Source organism: Pyxicephalus adspersus, chromosome 6, assembly GCF_032062135.1.
Source record: "Pyxicephalus adspersus chromosome 6, UCB_Pads_2.0, whole genome shotgun sequence".
In the NCBI taxonomy this organism is placed as follows: Eukaryota; Metazoa; Chordata; class Amphibia; order Anura; family Pyxicephalidae; genus Pyxicephalus; species Pyxicephalus adspersus.
The window spans coordinates 78,306,718-78,324,543 of NC_092863.1; the positions used below are offsets into that span (position 1 = coordinate 78,306,718).

Below are 17,826 nucleotides of genomic sequence, written 5' to 3' on the forward strand. Positions count from 1 at the left end.
ATAAAAAAAAGATGAAATGTGTATTTAAACATAACTAGTGGCAGTTCCTGAATCTGTATTGGTATTAACCTTATGTAATCCTTTAGAGTAGCCGTAAGGACATCCTAATTTTCACACACAAATCCTTTGACTGATAAAACAGTTACCATACTGCTTTTGGCTATGCCATGGAGTTCTACAAATGACTTCTTCAATGAGGAATGACTTGTCCTATGGTTAACAGAGCAGTGATTGTTTCATGATGATGTAAAACCGGAAGCAGGGGTTAGGAGCTTAGGTCAGAGTCAGACGTTTTGCTTGATTTTCAATTATTTACTGCATATAGGTTACAATAGGTGGTTAATGCTGCCTTCTGTTGTCAGTTGTGCATGTGCTGTGTTGTGTAATTTAAAAACATATACTTTATTTCTATTATCAGAGCCCCAAATATTTAAGTTAAGATGAATAGTGTAAGGATATCATAATTGTATTCTGTTGTTGACACTGTACACATTGGCATTGTAAGATAACTTTGTGTATTTACATATTTAGTGGCAGCCGGGGTGGCAGAAATCAACTTGGCTCTGGAAAAAGATGAAGCACCAGTTACCCTTGAAGCACTGCAGTTGTCTAAGGCAGGGTTAAAGGGGATCGTTCCAGAGTGTGCTGAGGCTTATCACAAAGACCTTTTGGAGTCCAAGAAAAAAAAGACCAGCGAAGGTAATATTACATTCATGCAAACATACTTATATATTGCATAGCTGGTGGTTTATACTGTATTTTTCAATATATAATGTTTTAAACAAGTTTGCAACTATTAAAGGGCAATCGAATGTCACACATTCCATAGACAATGCTAATTGGCTGCAGCAAGCCACACAAAAGAGACCTATATTCAAAAATAAATGTTTTACTTTTGCTAATAGTTAAGGGGTTGCAGGGGGGATTTTAATAATAAATAATATCCTATTATCCTACATTTTCATACCTTTACATTGCTGTCCTGTAATATCGGTGTGTCTAAATATAGCCGTGTAGTGCAATGGCTACCACAATTTGACCACACTGCAAATTGCATTTTGTAATCTAACAGACCAGTCACACATGCCTCCTGGCTTCTTCTACACTGCAAGTCTGCATAAACACTCTTGTAATGAGCGGGTGTGCTTATTAATCATCTATACCAGCTTGAAATACTAGAAGGTGAGGCAGGAAGCACATTCCACTAACCGAAAAAAATTGTAAAGTGGTGTAAACTTCAACAATCAGCATCATTTATTTTTTCCCTTTTGTCCCGCTAATTATACCATTGAAAGTGTTTTGTTATATCTGTTAAGTACCTGTTCATTTTGCCAGAAAGGAGAAAGACTTGTGGGTAGATTAGGAGAGAGGTCTATATTCTCTGTAACACATCAGGAATGGAATAATTTGTAGGTGGCAACACATGGTAAAAAATTCAGAGGCGAGTGCTGGTGGGGGTGTTCTGTTTCTGCCACATTAGCAATTTTTTGACATTTGCTTTAAGGTAATTTAAATAAAAATCAGTTAAGTATAAAATAGCCCAAACTATCTTTCTAACTTTTTTATGGGACTTTTTAAGTACCTTTTACAGTTAAATTGTTAAAATATATATTTCATTATATTTATACAGATTACAAAAATTTCAATATTTTTATTATTTTATTACATAGTATTTATATAGCTCCATCATATTATCCATAGCACTTCACAAAGTTTGTAGTCATGTCACTAGCTGTTCTTCAAAGAGGCTCACAATCTAATGTCCCTACCATATATTTGTCATATATATATATATATATATATATACCGGTATATATATATATAATGTCATATGTTTTTAGTACAGTTTAAGGTCAATTTTGGGGGGAAGCCAATTACCCTTTGGATGTTTTTGGAATGTGGGAGGAAACCTGGAAACCTGAGTACCCAGAGAAAACCCACACAAACACGGGAAGAACCTGCAAACTCCATGCAGAAAACATGAATAATACTCAGTAATCACAGAATAAAAATGTATAAAAAATAATATAAAATAGGTTGGTACAGATTTTTAAAGAAAAAAAGCTTGAAAAAACTTTGTTTTATAGCCTAATTGGTGTATCATAGTGAGGACAAGAAAGGCATGTTATTACAATGTCTATTTTACTGAGTACTCATCTAATGTATATTTTGATGACTTGAATAAAAATATATATATTTCCCACAGCAGAAGAAGAGAGCTCATGGCTGAAGATAAAACTGAAGGATCAGTATGACTACTATTATAACATTGAAACTAAAGAAGGTCACTGGACTTCTCCAGAGGGGGTTACACCAAAGACTTCATGGCTTACCCGAGAAGAGATTCAGGTACCTTTTACCCTTTCTGAATTTCTGTTTTTTTTGTGCCTGGCAATGAAAGATATCTTTCTGTTGAATTATTGTATTCCAGTATTTTTTAATGCCTGTTGTATCAATTGACACTTATTTATTAGCCCAGCTACAAAACTGAACTTCTATAACAAATGTGGGAGAATATTTCCAAACCTTTCATTGATTATTTGTGATGTCAGAGTACTAGATACTGATCTTCTAATTGAGTTTTCAAATATCAGAAACCAATATGCATTACAAAACAGGAAATGCTGATTATTTTAAGCTGTGCACAGTCATAGCCAAAAGTTTTGGCAGTGACACAAATGCTGTGTTTTGCTTAATTTGCAGATTCAGTTTTTGTGGTGGGTATTCACATTGTTTTTAGATTATTGTGCAGAGTGCTCAGATGTACAATAATTCATTGCAAGGAGCTTTATTAGCATAAAAAATAAAAAAAAACAAATGTCTCTTTCTGGGGACTCGGCTACAGAATTGTGTTGCCACCAGTGCAGAGCTTGCTCAATTTCGCCAGCAAGTGGGTGTGAGTGCATCTGCATGTACAATGAGTTGTAGACTTTTGGAAAATGGCCTTGTGTCAAGAAGGACAACAAAGAAGCCACTTTTTTTTTTCAAGAAAAACATCAAGGACAGATTGAAATTCTGCAGGAAGTACAAGGAATGGACAGCAGGAGACCAATACAAAGGTATTCTCTCCTGCTTTCAACTCTTTGGGACATCTGGAAAATCAATTGTCTGGAGAAGAAAAGGTGAACGCTAACTGTTGCATTCCAACAGTGAAGCATTCAGAGACAAAATCATGTATGAGGTTGTTTAATATTCAAAAAAGTGGTCTCACTCACATTTCTGCCCAAGAACACTGCCCTGAATAAAAAATGTTATCAAACCCTCCTCCAAGAGCAACTTCTCGCAGCAACCCAGGCACAGTTTGGTGATGGTGTGTTTATTTTTTTAGCATGTTGGAGCACTATGTCACAGAGCAAAAGTGATAACAAAGTAGCACAGAGATCATAGCATAGAAATTTTGGATCCGTGGCCAGGATCTCCTAAGACCTTAATCTGTTTAAGAACATGTACTCTGTTATCGAAACAGTAGATGGACAAACAGAAACCTTCAAACCTTGCTCAAATCCAAGCACCAACAAGGCAAGAATGGATCACCATCAGTCAGGATTTGTCACATATGCAGCTATCCAATATGCCAGAGAGAGTGCCAGAAGTTATGAAGAAGGGTCAACACAGTAAATATTTTCTCTTTGAATAAATTGGATGTATTTTCCAATAAAACCTTTGAATCATATGAAATGCAACTTTTTTCAGTGCCAAAACTTTTGACCATAACTGTTCTATTCTGTACTTTTTCAGTAATAAACAGTCAAGAGATTTTAATCTTTTTACAGGGTTTCTGATGAAGTACAAACTAGAATGTAAATGGCACATCTGTAACACTTACTACCTAGCTTATTAGCAGGTACCCTGTACCTTTCAGTGCACCTTCCTAATTCCTTAAAGCTCTGCTGCAGGCCCCTAAACAAAAGAGAAAAAGGGTTTAGGGTCATGGGACAAATGTGCACGCTGATTTCATTTCTCAATACAGTGTTTGGTGTCTAAGCCACCTATTTCCAGACTGATCCAAACAAGGTCATCATCCACTTAGCATGCACTATAGCAATACTGCCGAGTAGGAAGGTTTGGACTATCCGCTAGGTTGCTGTGTCTGGCTGTGCTGGGGGGATTTTTTTTTGTCCCAGTTCAAGCTGGGGTGAAGCAGTAAAGAACCTAAAAATGCCTTAGCCCTTTTCTAACCTACAAAGAAAATTGTATTGATGTGTTTGACCTAACTTTGGAGATTCAATAATTTTTTTATTGTCTCCTTAACTGCTAAGGAAGTAAGGAGAAACCTCCCCCTACAGGGATACAGACAGCAATACAAACCAGACAGAGGTTTTCCCTTTTTCTATTGCATTGGTTACTAATCCACCATTTCTGACTGGCAGTAAACAAGCCAATATGAATATGGCACATTATGTTGCTGATGGAACTTGGATCACACACAACCGCCTGCCCACGCGTTTTGAACCGTAAAAAATAAGTACATGGAGGACTTCATAACTTTTTTGATGACTATTGTGTGAAAACATTAATATGGAGCTGGTGCAATTATTGCACATTGCAGAGTTTTACATGAATATTGTAAGATCCGAAAAAAATGCATCTACATCTTGTATAGAAGAAGATAGGAGGACACACAGATAGGTAGAGAAATGCTGATGCACTCTGCTTAGGGAATATACTGGTGATGAGGACACCATGGAGGAAAAATAAAGTAAACAAGATAAAAAAAATCTAATTCATTTTCAGGCTTTGTTTATGGATAAAGTTAATTTTATTTTTAGTGTGCTGCTGCCAAATTATTTATTACCTCTCACGGTTTAAACCTGTCAGAAGCAATTTACAAGGCTGTGGTCTCTGCGCTGTGTTTGTGGGTAAATGTGGTTACAGATGCTGAGTATCTGGAATATGACTAACCTATACAGAATGTTAACACAGGAAGTAAGATTGTGGATACAGCAAGTTCACTCCATTTGTTAAAATAGAGATTATATCATTTCCAGCTGTTTCTAATTTAATACTGAAAATTTATGTATTAGACTTGATGTGAAACACACACCCGACATTTATAAGTATCTCAAAAACAAAAAATCTTTCTGTGTTGCTTGTTTAGGTTCCAAATCCTATTTCTGAATGGCAATTTTTTTTGTTAATTTGATTTGTTTGTGATAAGCAGAAGTTGCTCTTACCTTCATCTTTGTTTAAGGCACTGACAGTATATTTTCTGGCTCTGTTGGAAATCCTAATGTTACAGGTTTGCCCTAATTACACACAAACACATACAAACTGGGAAAGTTGTACTATTGGGCTTTGGAGGCCTGCCATATAATTACTAATAATAGTGTATATGTTACAAAGTACAGATCACATATTGTCTGCTCATAGCTAATATCTGTGTATATATACATTTCTACCATTAAGTCAAACAAGTTTCGTCTAGTTTATATTACAAATTGCTGTTGTTTATGCAGCTAGCATTTTAGATTATAATATATTTTTGCAAATAAAATAACTTAAAATGACTTTATAGTTTATATGTATTTCAAGGGACCTTTAAATGGTACAGTTTAGTCTCTACCTGATCATTATATAGAATACTGGCTACTGTCTGCTGTGCTTCAGAATGAAGGAAATGCATCATGAATGAAGTATACAACCCCCTGTACTTAAAAAATAATGCTGCTTCTCTAGATTCAGTGGTTTCTGAGCTACTGTTCTAGAGCTAGTGGGCAGATGTGAAGTCCTAAACTATTGAAATCTCACCATTAAGGGATTTTGTGGTTCACAGTTTGTGGTTCACATGCAATCATCCTCTTCATTCCCTACCAGAAGGAGCTTAAAGTTTGATGTTCTTGCAGCAATTGTACGGACTTCACCAGATGCTCGTCTTCCACACTTGATTTGTTCAAGTCAGCAGGAAAAGTTTAATCAGCGGTGGGCCATTTGGTTCTTTTTGGTGCAGCTCACAATAACTTGTCAGGGTGTATCTTTGCATGTTATATGTTTATCATTAAAGCGTAACTAAACCCTTTTTTTTCCCAAAAAGATGTGATCTGGCAGGTTCTTGTTGCAAAAGGAACAAGCAGTATCCCTTCTGCAATAAAATAATCCTAATCACTTGATTGCAATTTTTTTTAAATACACTCACATGTCCCCCTTTCTGTTGCGGCCCATAATCCTTTTTCTTTTGTTGCTGATTTTAATCTTTGGCCATCTACATTGGCCTGACTGGGATGATGCAACATTCTTGCCTGCGTTTATTCATCCCCATGTGGCTGGGAAGCAGGCATGTGCAGGTCAGTGATTTTGACAGAAGACAGCGATCAAGCAGGTAAGTATGGTTTAATGCAGAAGTGATATCACCTGTCCCTTTCTGCAAGAGAGACCTGCCTCATTGCAAATTTTTAAAGTGGTGCGCTAGTTTTGCTTTGGAAATTGAGTCTGTGAGGTATCGGGAATCATTGTTAGCGATACCTAGTATAACTGTATAATTTGCCTAGTGCAGTGCAAGTTCCACAGACTTAAGATATCCACCTGATGGGAAGAAAGCAAAAAACAAATATCATAAATCTGTTTTTCTTTCATTACTCATACTTTGATAACCCAAGAGGGCCTGAGATAGTCAGGCTTTCAGCAAATTAGTGGTTGCTTACAAGAGTGAGAAGTGATTGTGTATGTGAATGTTTCAATATATTCATTTTCAGACAAATTGCTCCACTTTGTGATATTATCTATCTTTAACTACCTGTAAATTCTCTATGTACTTTTGGGTTTTAGTGGTGAATGTCAAGCAGGAACTACCTACCCCACCAACTGGAGCCCATCACACTCAACAGGATTTTCTATTGCAGAAACTGCAAGGGCACAATGTGAATTTAAAAATGAACTGTATCATGTTCCAAGCAATTTATCACATCATTACAGCATAACAGCCTGTCCCACAAATGACTGATGTCACATTTTCACAACATCTGTGAATCATCAAATGTTCAAGGACAAGTTTTGCTTATGACCACTAATGTGTTTATGTGTGCAGTGTTTGCCATTTCCAGTACACTTTAAGCAGTTTATTCTTAAGTCACTACAAACAAATATATTTATAACTAAAATTTGTTGAGTTTCTCAATGTGTTTACTAATATAAGTTTTATTGACGCTATCTGCCCACATCTTGCTACTCACATTGGTTCATAATGTATTCTACCGTTTCATCATGTTCCTGCTTTATGCAGTAAATACGTCACTGAATTCTGGTAACATATAAATATATTCTTTTTTTTTTTTTTTTTTTAGGCCATTGTGGGAAAGATTACAGCTGATTACAACCGGGAACAGCTGTGGATGGCCAATGAGCATCTAATTACTCTACTGCAAGCCCGAATAAGGGGCTACCTGGCCAGAAAGGCATTCCAACAGAGGATGACCTACCTCCACCAGCAAGAACCATATGCTGTTAAAATTCAGGTATCATTAAAACCGCAAACACATTCCAGATGTTTGAACACATTTCAAATAAGAAATATTTAGTTTGTTCTTAAATTACATTAAAGTGTCTTGTACGTTGCAAAGTAGTTCTATTTGCGCTCTCCCCTCTGTTAGAACTTTCCTGAATTTCTACAGGTCTGCAAGTACCATAAAATTTCATATTTACAAACATTGTGGAGCCGTGTTGTGTAGCTATGTTCAAGAACTCTGCATGCATGCCCAGCAGAGCATGTTTCGCTGGTCCCTGCTGCAGTCTGTCTGTAGTCCTTAAGTGGGAGCTATAAGACCCTTCAAGGCATCATAGTCAACCAGAAATGAAAGGTGAAGGGAGAGAGCAGGTTCAAAATTGTAATAGCATGTAGTGATAAGTTTGGCAAACAAAGGACACAGCAGCACTATATTCTTTCAACAAATGTAATTTAGTTCAAATATTGTCAAATATGTCTATGTGTGTGTCCTAGTGTCTACTTTTTATCTTCACAAACAATGAATTGGCCTAAAAAAATTCAAATCAAGGTAGACAGTATGTAAAAAAACACGTTAAAACTTAGAATTTGTCCAACTAGAATTCTGAATTGAGTAAGGAACAATGGAAAGGTGTGGCCTGGTCTTCACACTGATTTCTTGGAACGTTCATCCATACTTAAACTTGGAATCGGTTATATCAATATTTAAGCCTTCAACAACATATTTGTTTGACTGCATTTACTAGATGTTAATTAAAATATAGAATAAAACCCATTGGAAGGGACTCACTGATGGGGCAGTTACATTTTAAATCTTTTCCAACCATTTGTTAAAGAGATACAATTATCTAAGTCCACAGAAACCTAAATCATGACTGCCAATAATCTTAAATAACAAATTTGGGCATTGCAATTGTTGTAGTAAAAAGAATCATATAATGGACATTGAGTACAATAGAGTCTAAAGTCCTTAGAACTTGCCCTTCCAAATACTATGGCTCCACCTTTATGTTTTCCAGGAGTGCTTGTTCACAGTGTACAATAGCAGAAGCAATGTGTACATTGTGAAATTACACCTGTATCATATTACAGCTGAAAGGAAAAAAAGACACCTCACCTCTGCAGTTGTTTGAAGCTAACCAGAAACAACACCTTGGTATTTTCCATTTTGTAAAAGTTTTTAAGAATCCACCCATCCATTTTTCCAACATTAATCCAACTGTCACAGGTTTTATGCATGGATGTCACACTCAAGTTATACCTATTTTTACTTATTATTTTTATCGTATGTGCTACTCATTTTCAACAAATGAATACTTTGCCACCTCAGTTTACGTGAAATGTACATTTATTGTCCTTGCCCCTCAACCAGTTTCTGATGCTTTTCATGCAATGCCTTTTTTTTTATAAAATGTGTTAGGTGTTAAACCCAATCAGATAAAAAAGGCAGTGGAAGAATAGATTTTTCAGTTTTCAGCAGCCAGCTCTTGTTCTACTAATATATACAATGAGAATTGTGTTTAATGTCAATCTGGTAATGTTCACTGTATTTTCTTAACACAAAGGCTTCTTGGAAAGGATATAAACAGAGGAAATCATATACTGACAGACTAAAACTACTGCAAGGAAACATTGTAGGCATTGTCAAGGTATGTAATTTTAGCCATAAATAATATTCATTCTGACTTTTTTTGTAAGTCAAAATGTTTTTTTTAACTATTAATTTTATTTGTTTTTGCATATGAGAGGTTACAGTAAAATAGTTGACTTGTTTCATCAACGTCTTGTATTGTATGATTACATTTTTGTGTTTGATTCATCAGATGATTACATCTTTATAGGCTTGATGGACATCCCCTTCAAAATCCACAGGCATTAATACCATAGTTGATTGTTTGTAAGGGTGTCTCCCTATTGCTCTATATTGTAGGCATGTTCCACACTAGTGATCTCACAAATAGGAGATGCTAATTTTATTTTATTTGTATTGCACTTGGCTGGGTCTTGGGTGCACTGCAGAGTGGTCCTGAACATGATATAAGCATAACCATGTGTTACTGTAGCAGAAATAGACGTATATGTGCACTCTCTTTAGATAAGGTTTTGCATATGTAAGACAAACGGGCATTTTGCACTTATCAAGCGTAAGCCATAGCAGCCTTTTAATTTCTTTCACGGCATTCTTTATAATGACTGAAAATATTTACCATGTTTTTAGATTCAATATAACTTACATTCTGTTGCCTGTAGTCTGTTTTATCATTATGTTGACTTTTACCACCCAAAGTAAAGACTAGAAAAATGTTTTTTGATTTGTTTAAGATTCAGTCATGGTTGCGGATGCTTAAAGCAAAGAGAGAATACCAGAAGAGACTTAAGTACTTTAAAGATCATGTAAGTTCTCCTTTACTAGAAATATCGACTCTAGAAATTCTTTTGCATGGTTTATGACCATAAAACTATTTTCCTTTATCACACAGGAGAAAGAAATAATAAAAATACAAGCATTTCTCAAGGCCAACAAAGCTAGGGATGACTACAGGACATTAAGTAAGTGTTCAGTTAATTCCAAGCTTGCAAAATAGTAATTAGTGTGAAATAATTAACTCAACAGAATACTGCAGGCAGCCATCCTATGCCATTCTCTCTGCACTTACCAAACCACCCAGTTCTATCATGTTTTTTTGTTTGGTATTCTTTGGCAAGGGGAGAGTTTGGGTTAAAAAAGGGGGACGTAACAGACAACAGTGATATGAATCCAGCCATAATCTTCAGGCATACATTTACACTGAAAGTTTATAATCTATCACTAAATAATTCCTACAATATATTAGTAGCTCTGTAATTAGATGTAATCTAATACTGCTCTTATTCTTTTCGTGTTTCTTTGCAGTTTGCTCAGAAAATCCCCCTCTCAATGTGGTCAGAAAGTTTGTCCATCTTCTGGACCAGAGTGACTTGGACTTCCAGGAGGAGCTGGAGGTGACCAGGTTAAGGGAAGAAGTTGTGACAAAAATCAGGTCAAACCAGCAACTGGAGAAAGACCTTAACCTCATGGATATCAAAATAGGCCTACTGGTGAAGAACAGGATCACTTTACAGGTTAGAGTTAATGTATACATTTTTGGCAAGTTTTAGACACAGGATGGCCTTTCCAAAGAGTGCAGGAAATGGAAGAGATATGATTGCCTTCCTTAGAAACATGGCATCAACATCACATTAGATGTTTAAAGCATTGCATTCAGTTTTCTGTGTTACTGAATATGAGAAGATTAAGAATAAAGTTTTATAGTTAAAGACAAACTAAAGAAAACTGTTATGTCCTGGCCTACATGGTGAATGGAATGTGCAGGAGTGCCATTGAAAACAGGTTTTTGCAGTGGCATATACTTAGTTAAATACACAACAGAATAAATTGCATGTTACTCCAACTCCTGAGAATACAGTAAATTATACAATATTTCTTCTTTTTAAAAAGGTATTGTATGCCTCCATCATAAACATTACATACCTAAGACCTGTTCAGACCAGTTCAGCCCCCGTGTTAAGTACACTGGCAGCACATCTGACATTACAAGCTGCAATTGCAGACTTTGTGTGTTTTTTTTTTCTTTTTTTTTTAGTGTTATAATGCCTATAAGACATTATACTAGCCTGTTTTTTTTACACCTTTATATTATAGCAAAAGGAGGTAGAAGCCTCAAAATGCATCAAAGTCAAGATTCCTTTTAAAATATGATGTCATATGCCTATGGGCGCTGTCATTATCTGGATTTGCTGAGCCCCTTTATACCTGGCCACAAGACAATGACAATTGTAATAGTCTGGCAGCCAGATTGGTTGACAGGATGATAGCTATCGTCATCAAATGGCCTACTAAACTTGCCAATGACAAGTATAGTAATGTTGGATTGGAACTTTGATATCTCAAACTCAGAGTTTCCATCAGAGAACTCCCACCAATAAAAATGACCGAATAAATAATAAAGTTTATAAATGTATTATTATATGAACATTATATATATTATCTAGTAAGTAAGTAATATACTACCAATTGTAACACCTAGGCCCCTATTTATAAAACAGGCAATCAGACATTCCCTCAAACATTCCCTCATTGGAATCCTCTAGGTCAATGTTTTTACCAGGGAATGTCAAACTCCTGTTTTATAAATAGAGCCCCTAGAAAGTATTACAAAGCTAAAGTTGACTAGATGACCTAGATAAATCTTGATAACAGTTTTACATTAATTATTTGTTACTAAATTAAAAAGGGAAGAAAAAAAGACAGTGAACATTAGCAAATCACAACTTCTGTATTCCATGTTTTTACTTTTATTGTTCTGTCAGACAGATGTTAACACTGGTTAAATAAAATGAAAGTTTAAGAAATGATTTGTGCAAGGAAATGTGTCACTTGCTGTAAACCCCCCCAGGTCACAGGGAAAATCCAAACAGCATTTGTATCTCCGGATATTGTTTGATATGAATTTTTTCTTATTCTTGTGCAGGATGTTGTGTCTCACAGCAAGAAATTGAACAAGAAAAGCAAAGATCAAGTAGAGGAGATGCTGACGGTGGATAAACGAGGAATTAAAGGGCTAAGTAAGGAGAAAAGGAAAAAGCTGGAAGCCTATCAGCATCTTTTCTATCTCCTCCAGGTATAAAATGTACTTTCCTGAATGGGGGGGGGGGGTTTCCAAATAAAGAGTGTTTAAAACCCAATTTTTACGTTTTGGACAGTATGTAAAGGTTGGAGCCCTTATCATGTTATTAGCTCTACCTGTGTTTTCACTGGCTGGTGTTCTCACTGGGTGTATTGACTATTTTTTTTTGTAAGTCATTGCCAAGAGAGTGATAGGAAATCCAAAGTTTTACAGTTTTCACAACATAATGTTACAAGAAATCTTCCAACTGGGAGACCTTTCTCAGTAACATCTGTGAACAAAGGAAATTGCCCTTACTTTGGAGAGATCACTTCTCTTCCGTTTTTGTTTTCCATACATGGAATAAAAGTAAGTTTCCCTTAAAACAGGGGTCTGCAACCTGCGGCTCCGGAGCCGCATGCGGCTCTTCAGCCTCCTTGTTGTGGCTCCCTTCGGCTGCCGCGGGGAGATCTCTGATGGGGGATCCCCTTCCTCCCAAGACACTGCAGAGGAGGGGGATTCCCTATCCGGTGTTCTAATGAAAAAATCTACCAGTGAAATAAATCTACCACGGGGCGTGTACAAATGGGTGTGTACAATGACATCCCCCTCCTTTGAACCCCAGTTCCTCTGGAATGGGGAGATGTACAAAACCAAAAATGTAGGTGCAAGTGGGGGACACCTGTGACTAACACCCCCTAAAATTTAATTGTTAGGCTATCATCAGAACATAAAGAACTCTGCCCATCAAAAAAATCTACCGTTACACATTGCTGGAGGCACCTGAACCCCAATTTCTCTGGAACAGGAAGGAGGTACAGGTGAACAAAATTAGAGGTGCAATTGGGGGACACCTGTGGCTAACACCTCCTAAAAACTCCACCCATCAAAAAACCCCTACCCTGTTACACATTGTTGGAGGCTTCTAGCACCTAAACCCCAATTTATCTGGAAACGGGGGTACAGGTGAAAAAAATTTGAGGTGCAAGTACGGGACACCTGTGGCTAACACCTCCTAAAAATTCATAAGAACTCTGCCTATCAAAAAAATATACCCTGTTACACATTGCTGGAAGCATCTAGCATCTGAACCCCATTTTCTCTGGAATGGGGGGGAGGCGGTACAGGTGACCAAAATAGAGGTGCAAGTGGGGGACACTTATGGCTAACTCCACCTACAATTGAATCGCTAAGGCATCGTCAGAACATAAAGAACTCTGCCCATCAAAAAAAATCTACCCTGTTACGTTAGAAGCCTCCAGCTAATGTAACAGGATGATACGTTAGAAGCTGGAGGCTTCTAGGGGCATAGTTCAGTGTTTAATTTATTTCAAAGTAGGCCTACACATGCACACTTGTTGTAACAGGTAAAATTAAAAAAATAATAAAACTTTTAAAAGTTTATAAACTGTGTTATGTTTTGCGGCTCCAGACTATTTTTCTTTAGTGGAAGAGGAGGCAAAATGGCTCTTTTGATAGTAAAGGTTGCTGACCCCTGCCTTAGAATAAAAGTAAAGGTCACTGGAACACATTTACAGTAAAGCATAACCACAATATATTACTGCAAAGCAGGAATTGGAGTCTGCATATGTCAAACATGGCATGACTTATTGAATGTATTTAAAAAAAAAAGAAAACTTTAAAATACTTTACTTTCATTATATTAACTTTACATAAGACTTCTCCTTCAAAGCTGCTAAAAAGTAAATATATCAATCTTTTACTTATTTATAAGTAAGTAAGTTCACACATTTTTCTACTTGGATTCAGTGGGAGAAACATTTATTTATAAAGAATGTGGGCATTTGTAGATGATTTAGGAATGTATGCACCAAGAGGCTAAAATGAAAGGCTCTTAGTAGATATAGAATATTATTATTTTACAGTATTTCTTTATTGCCAACATATTACACAGTGCTTTACAAAGTCCATTGTCATATTACTAGCTGTCCCACAAAGGGGCTCACACTCTAATGTCAAAGTCATATGTCAATGAATAGTCTAAGGAAATTTTTTTAGGGAAAGCCGAATAACCTAACTGCATGTTTTTGTTTTTTATTTTGGGATGTGGGAGGAAACCGGAGTACCCCGAGGAAACCCACGCAAACACAGGGAGAACATACAAACATACAAACAGATAGAATTCTAAAGCTCCAAAGGCATCTCATCCATACAATCAGAATCTATGTTTTTTATGTTAGATCTCACTAAGTGTCTTGCCTGCTAACTATACACTATAAGACTTATAGTTATGTTCCCATGTCCATATGTATATGCATGCATAGGTTGATGGCTATGGATCTGGTCTAGCATGTTTGTTCCCATGGAAGAAATCCAAGATCATAATTCCCTTAGAAGAGACTGAATACTATTTTGTGGGACCTCTTTTAAATGGATATTGATTTCTTTAAATAAACTATTCAAATAACACAGCAAATAAAACAGAATCATTTGGTTGTAAGGTATCCTTGCAAGTATATTTGCCTTTTACATTCAGATCTCAACTAATATGTCTGCTGTTAGGTTTGTGGAGCCATACTTATTTAATAGCATGGCGCCGGAGACAATGATGATGTAGTCTATACCATAATGACCAATCGGGCAACCAGACTAAGTAGTTTTGGTCTGTCTTATGAATACTACACTGTGATAATTTGCTGCGATGTGCTGCAGATTAGAGACCTACATCTTTGCTCAGTATCTCAGCTCAGTAGGTAGTCTCATATTTTATTCTGTTTTCCAGACCAACCCATCATACTTGGCCAAGCTGATTTTTCAGATGCCTCAAAACAAGTCCACTAAGTTTATGGACACTGTAATCTTCACACTGTATAATTATGCATCTAATCAACGAGAAGAGTACCTCCTGCTGAAACTCTTTGAGACTGCTCTGCAAGAAGAAATCAAGTAAGTGTTAATCATTCTGTATTAAGTATAATACTAATTGTTAACTTCACATATACTCCACTCTTCTACAAGATAATTGTATATATTGTTATAAAACATTTTTCTGGATGAATTCCCAGGTCAAAAGTTGACCAAATACAAGATATAGTGACTGGAAATCCAACGGTCATAAAGATGGTGGTCAGCTTTAACAGAGGTGCCCGAGGACAGAACACCCTGCGCCAACTGCTGGCACCCGTAGTGAAGGAAATAATTGAAGACAAGTCACTCATTATTAACACCAGTCCAGTTGAAGTATACAAGGCGTGGGTGAATCAGCTGGAATCGGCCACAGGAGAAGCAAGGTATTGGTCCAGTTTTAGAATGAAACAACCTTGCGGCATGACTTTACAATATGGTGCATGCAGGAACTGCACTTTAGGAATGAATGCCTAATCATATCTCCTTGTCTTCTCATTTTCTCATTCCTTCCTTCCTTTTCCTTTCTACTTCCCCCCCCCCCCCCCCCCCCCCCCCCACCTTCTTTCCCTTTCTTTACTCTTGTTTCATCTCTTTCATTGCTCTCTTTGCCTCTTTCATTCTTTCCGTTCATTCCCTCCTATTCCTCCTCCCGTTCATGTAAAATCACTTGGACTTTCTACTATATATTTAAACGGTATTCACTGTAGTCCGTATTTATACACTCTGAATACCAGTCTTGTGATACCTGTTTGATGTACCCTAATAACTTATCCAGAGAACTTTAACTGCTATCATCATTTTAATTTATCCTAGCATCCCCTATAGTACCTGAGGTATGTCTGCTCTATTATCTATCATATATCTTCACTTAGTGAGCAGAAATATGTTTGCACCCGGTGTCTACAGGTTATAACCAAGCAGTGAGAAATCAGATATTGCATGTGCAAAGTTTTGGCAGAAACCAAAAAAACAAAGTGTTCCACTGTCATTTATTAGGGAAGCAGTACAGCAGGCTAATATTACCTCCAGACCCTGTAAGCCTTAAAGGAAACCAGACATAACAGAAGCATGCAGGCTGTTTTTGCTGATCAGTCTTTTTCAAGTAGCTAGTTGCCCACAATCATACTGGTGTTTCCTATGGTTTCTGAGTCACTGACAAGGAAGGGAAACAAAAAACTTAGAAATGAAGCCCAAGAACATCAGGCAGTTCTGAATTTATAAACAAGTGTTGTTGGTACAAGTTTAATACAAAAGTAAAGTGGAAAGTAAAGCGTTGTTAGTAATTTTTCATTTTGTTGTGACTTATTTGCTTTCCATATAAAGCCCAATAGTGTTTCTAGTCAGACAAACACCATGGCTATCCAGTAAGTCGTCATTACATATGAAAGTGTCTTGTTTGCAACCAGTGTGTGAAGACTTGTATTATCCCCTCCTGTTGTGTATTTTGGTAAATGATAATGAGATATTATTCATGTAACCAGTTATGTTTATCTCTAGTACAAATGTTTCACTTGGGCCTTCATCATCATTCCAAAACATGCAATAGTCATTTTCCTGAATGCCTACTACTACTGCCATCATGATGCAGATGATCACATTAATTCCTTACTAGCGGCCTGCATCTACCTTTTTACAAATGTCACTTACATTTTGTAGTCCTCTTAACAATACAAGCTTGACGTGTATGTAAACCCAGGGATAAAAACATGGGGTGGGGTGTGTTGCAGTTTACAATAATACTTGAGTAACTCATGCAAGTGCTGCCCAAATAAAACCAAAGAGAAGAGAACAAATAAGAGTTTATAGTTAAGGTTTCTATATATACTTTAAGGATACAGTTTAGCCTGTGAAAATCGGCCAAGGCTTTCATGTTTGTTCCCAGGGGGTGGGGGGAATAATAGCTATCATGCTTCAGAAACCACTCTGGTTCATTTGTATTGGGATTTTAGCCCTGGAGTATATCCAGCATTGGATTGTATTCTCACTCAATTTTAACAAAGTCAGATGTTTAATGACTCACTGAGCTTATTTAATTAAGTTAAAACACACTGGAACTTTTGTTTCCCATAATATTGGACAGTAATCTGTAGAACATTCAAAGACATGCATTCAATTAATGACTTTGCCTGACACACATGATACTCTTAGTAGCCATTGTCAGTATTTGTCTAATATGACATTGTCTAAGACTCCAGCAAGGTAACAATATGGTGGGCAAGAGTAATGAAGGTTAATTTTAGGTAGGAAATGGTGTTTTGTTAAGAAAACCTGTGACTTTTTCATTTTTGTTTTCAGCAAGCTACCATATGATGTGACAACGGAGCAGGCACTTTCTCACCCTGAAGTGATTACCAGACTGGAATCTTCGATACAAAGCTTACGTACTGTGACAGATAAAGTTCTCCAGTCCATCTTCTCCTCTATGGATCTCATACCGTAAGTTGTCTTTTGGTATAGCCACACCAAATATATAGAGATAGCCACACCAAATTATCCATCTGGAGAGAACTTTATGGACTTCTTTTTAAATGCAACAATTCTCAAAGAGCAGTACTATTGTGCTATAAGCTTGAGCCTATAGCTGCATATTAGATTTCATCTTGTTACCTCTCAAGAAATGAAAATAAATTGTTTGACATCAGTTCCTCCAAAATGTGAAAAGTAATGATATTAAATTACATGTGCAGAGAAGAGGGAATATTTTCAATCCCAGGAGACATCTTTGCCGGGTCCTTAAACTGACCTGTGCATGAACATCCTGTGTACATTATAGAAAAGTTTCTGAACAGACAGGTACATTTGTTTTAGTGCAGAGGAGACATCACCTCTCCCTTCTGCAGTGAACAACATGCAAGCTTGCAATGTTTTAATATATCA

General features: G+C 36.7%; 1 protein-coding gene across 3 annotated transcripts in view; it reads left to right on the plus strand.

Annotated features, from left to right (window-relative positions):
* The window catches only part of IQGAP2 (IQ motif containing GTPase activating protein 2), a 146,156-nt gene that overhangs the window by 115,025 nt on the left and 13,305 nt on the right, over positions 1–17,826 (plus strand). For 2 of the 3 annotated variants that reach the window (XM_072416286.1, XM_072416288.1), the window contains 11 exons: positions 532–699; positions 2,207–2,349; positions 7,278–7,448; positions 9,001–9,084; positions 9,758–9,829; positions 9,916–9,985; positions 10,329–10,537; positions 11,947–12,096; positions 14,825–14,988; positions 15,108–15,332; positions 17,245–17,385. In XM_072416286.1, coding sequence (XP_072272387.1) covers positions 532–699; positions 2,207–2,349; positions 7,278–7,448; positions 9,001–9,084; positions 9,758–9,829; positions 9,916–9,985; positions 10,329–10,537; positions 11,947–12,096; positions 14,825–14,988; positions 15,108–15,332; positions 17,245–17,385 — 1,597 coding nt within the window. The remainder of the gene's footprint in view (positions 1–531; positions 700–2,206; positions 2,350–7,277; positions 7,449–9,000; positions 9,085–9,757; positions 9,830–9,915; positions 9,986–10,328; positions 10,538–11,946; positions 12,097–14,824; positions 14,989–15,107; positions 15,333–17,244; positions 17,386–17,826) is intronic. The other variant, XM_072416287.1, reaches the window with a different exon arrangement.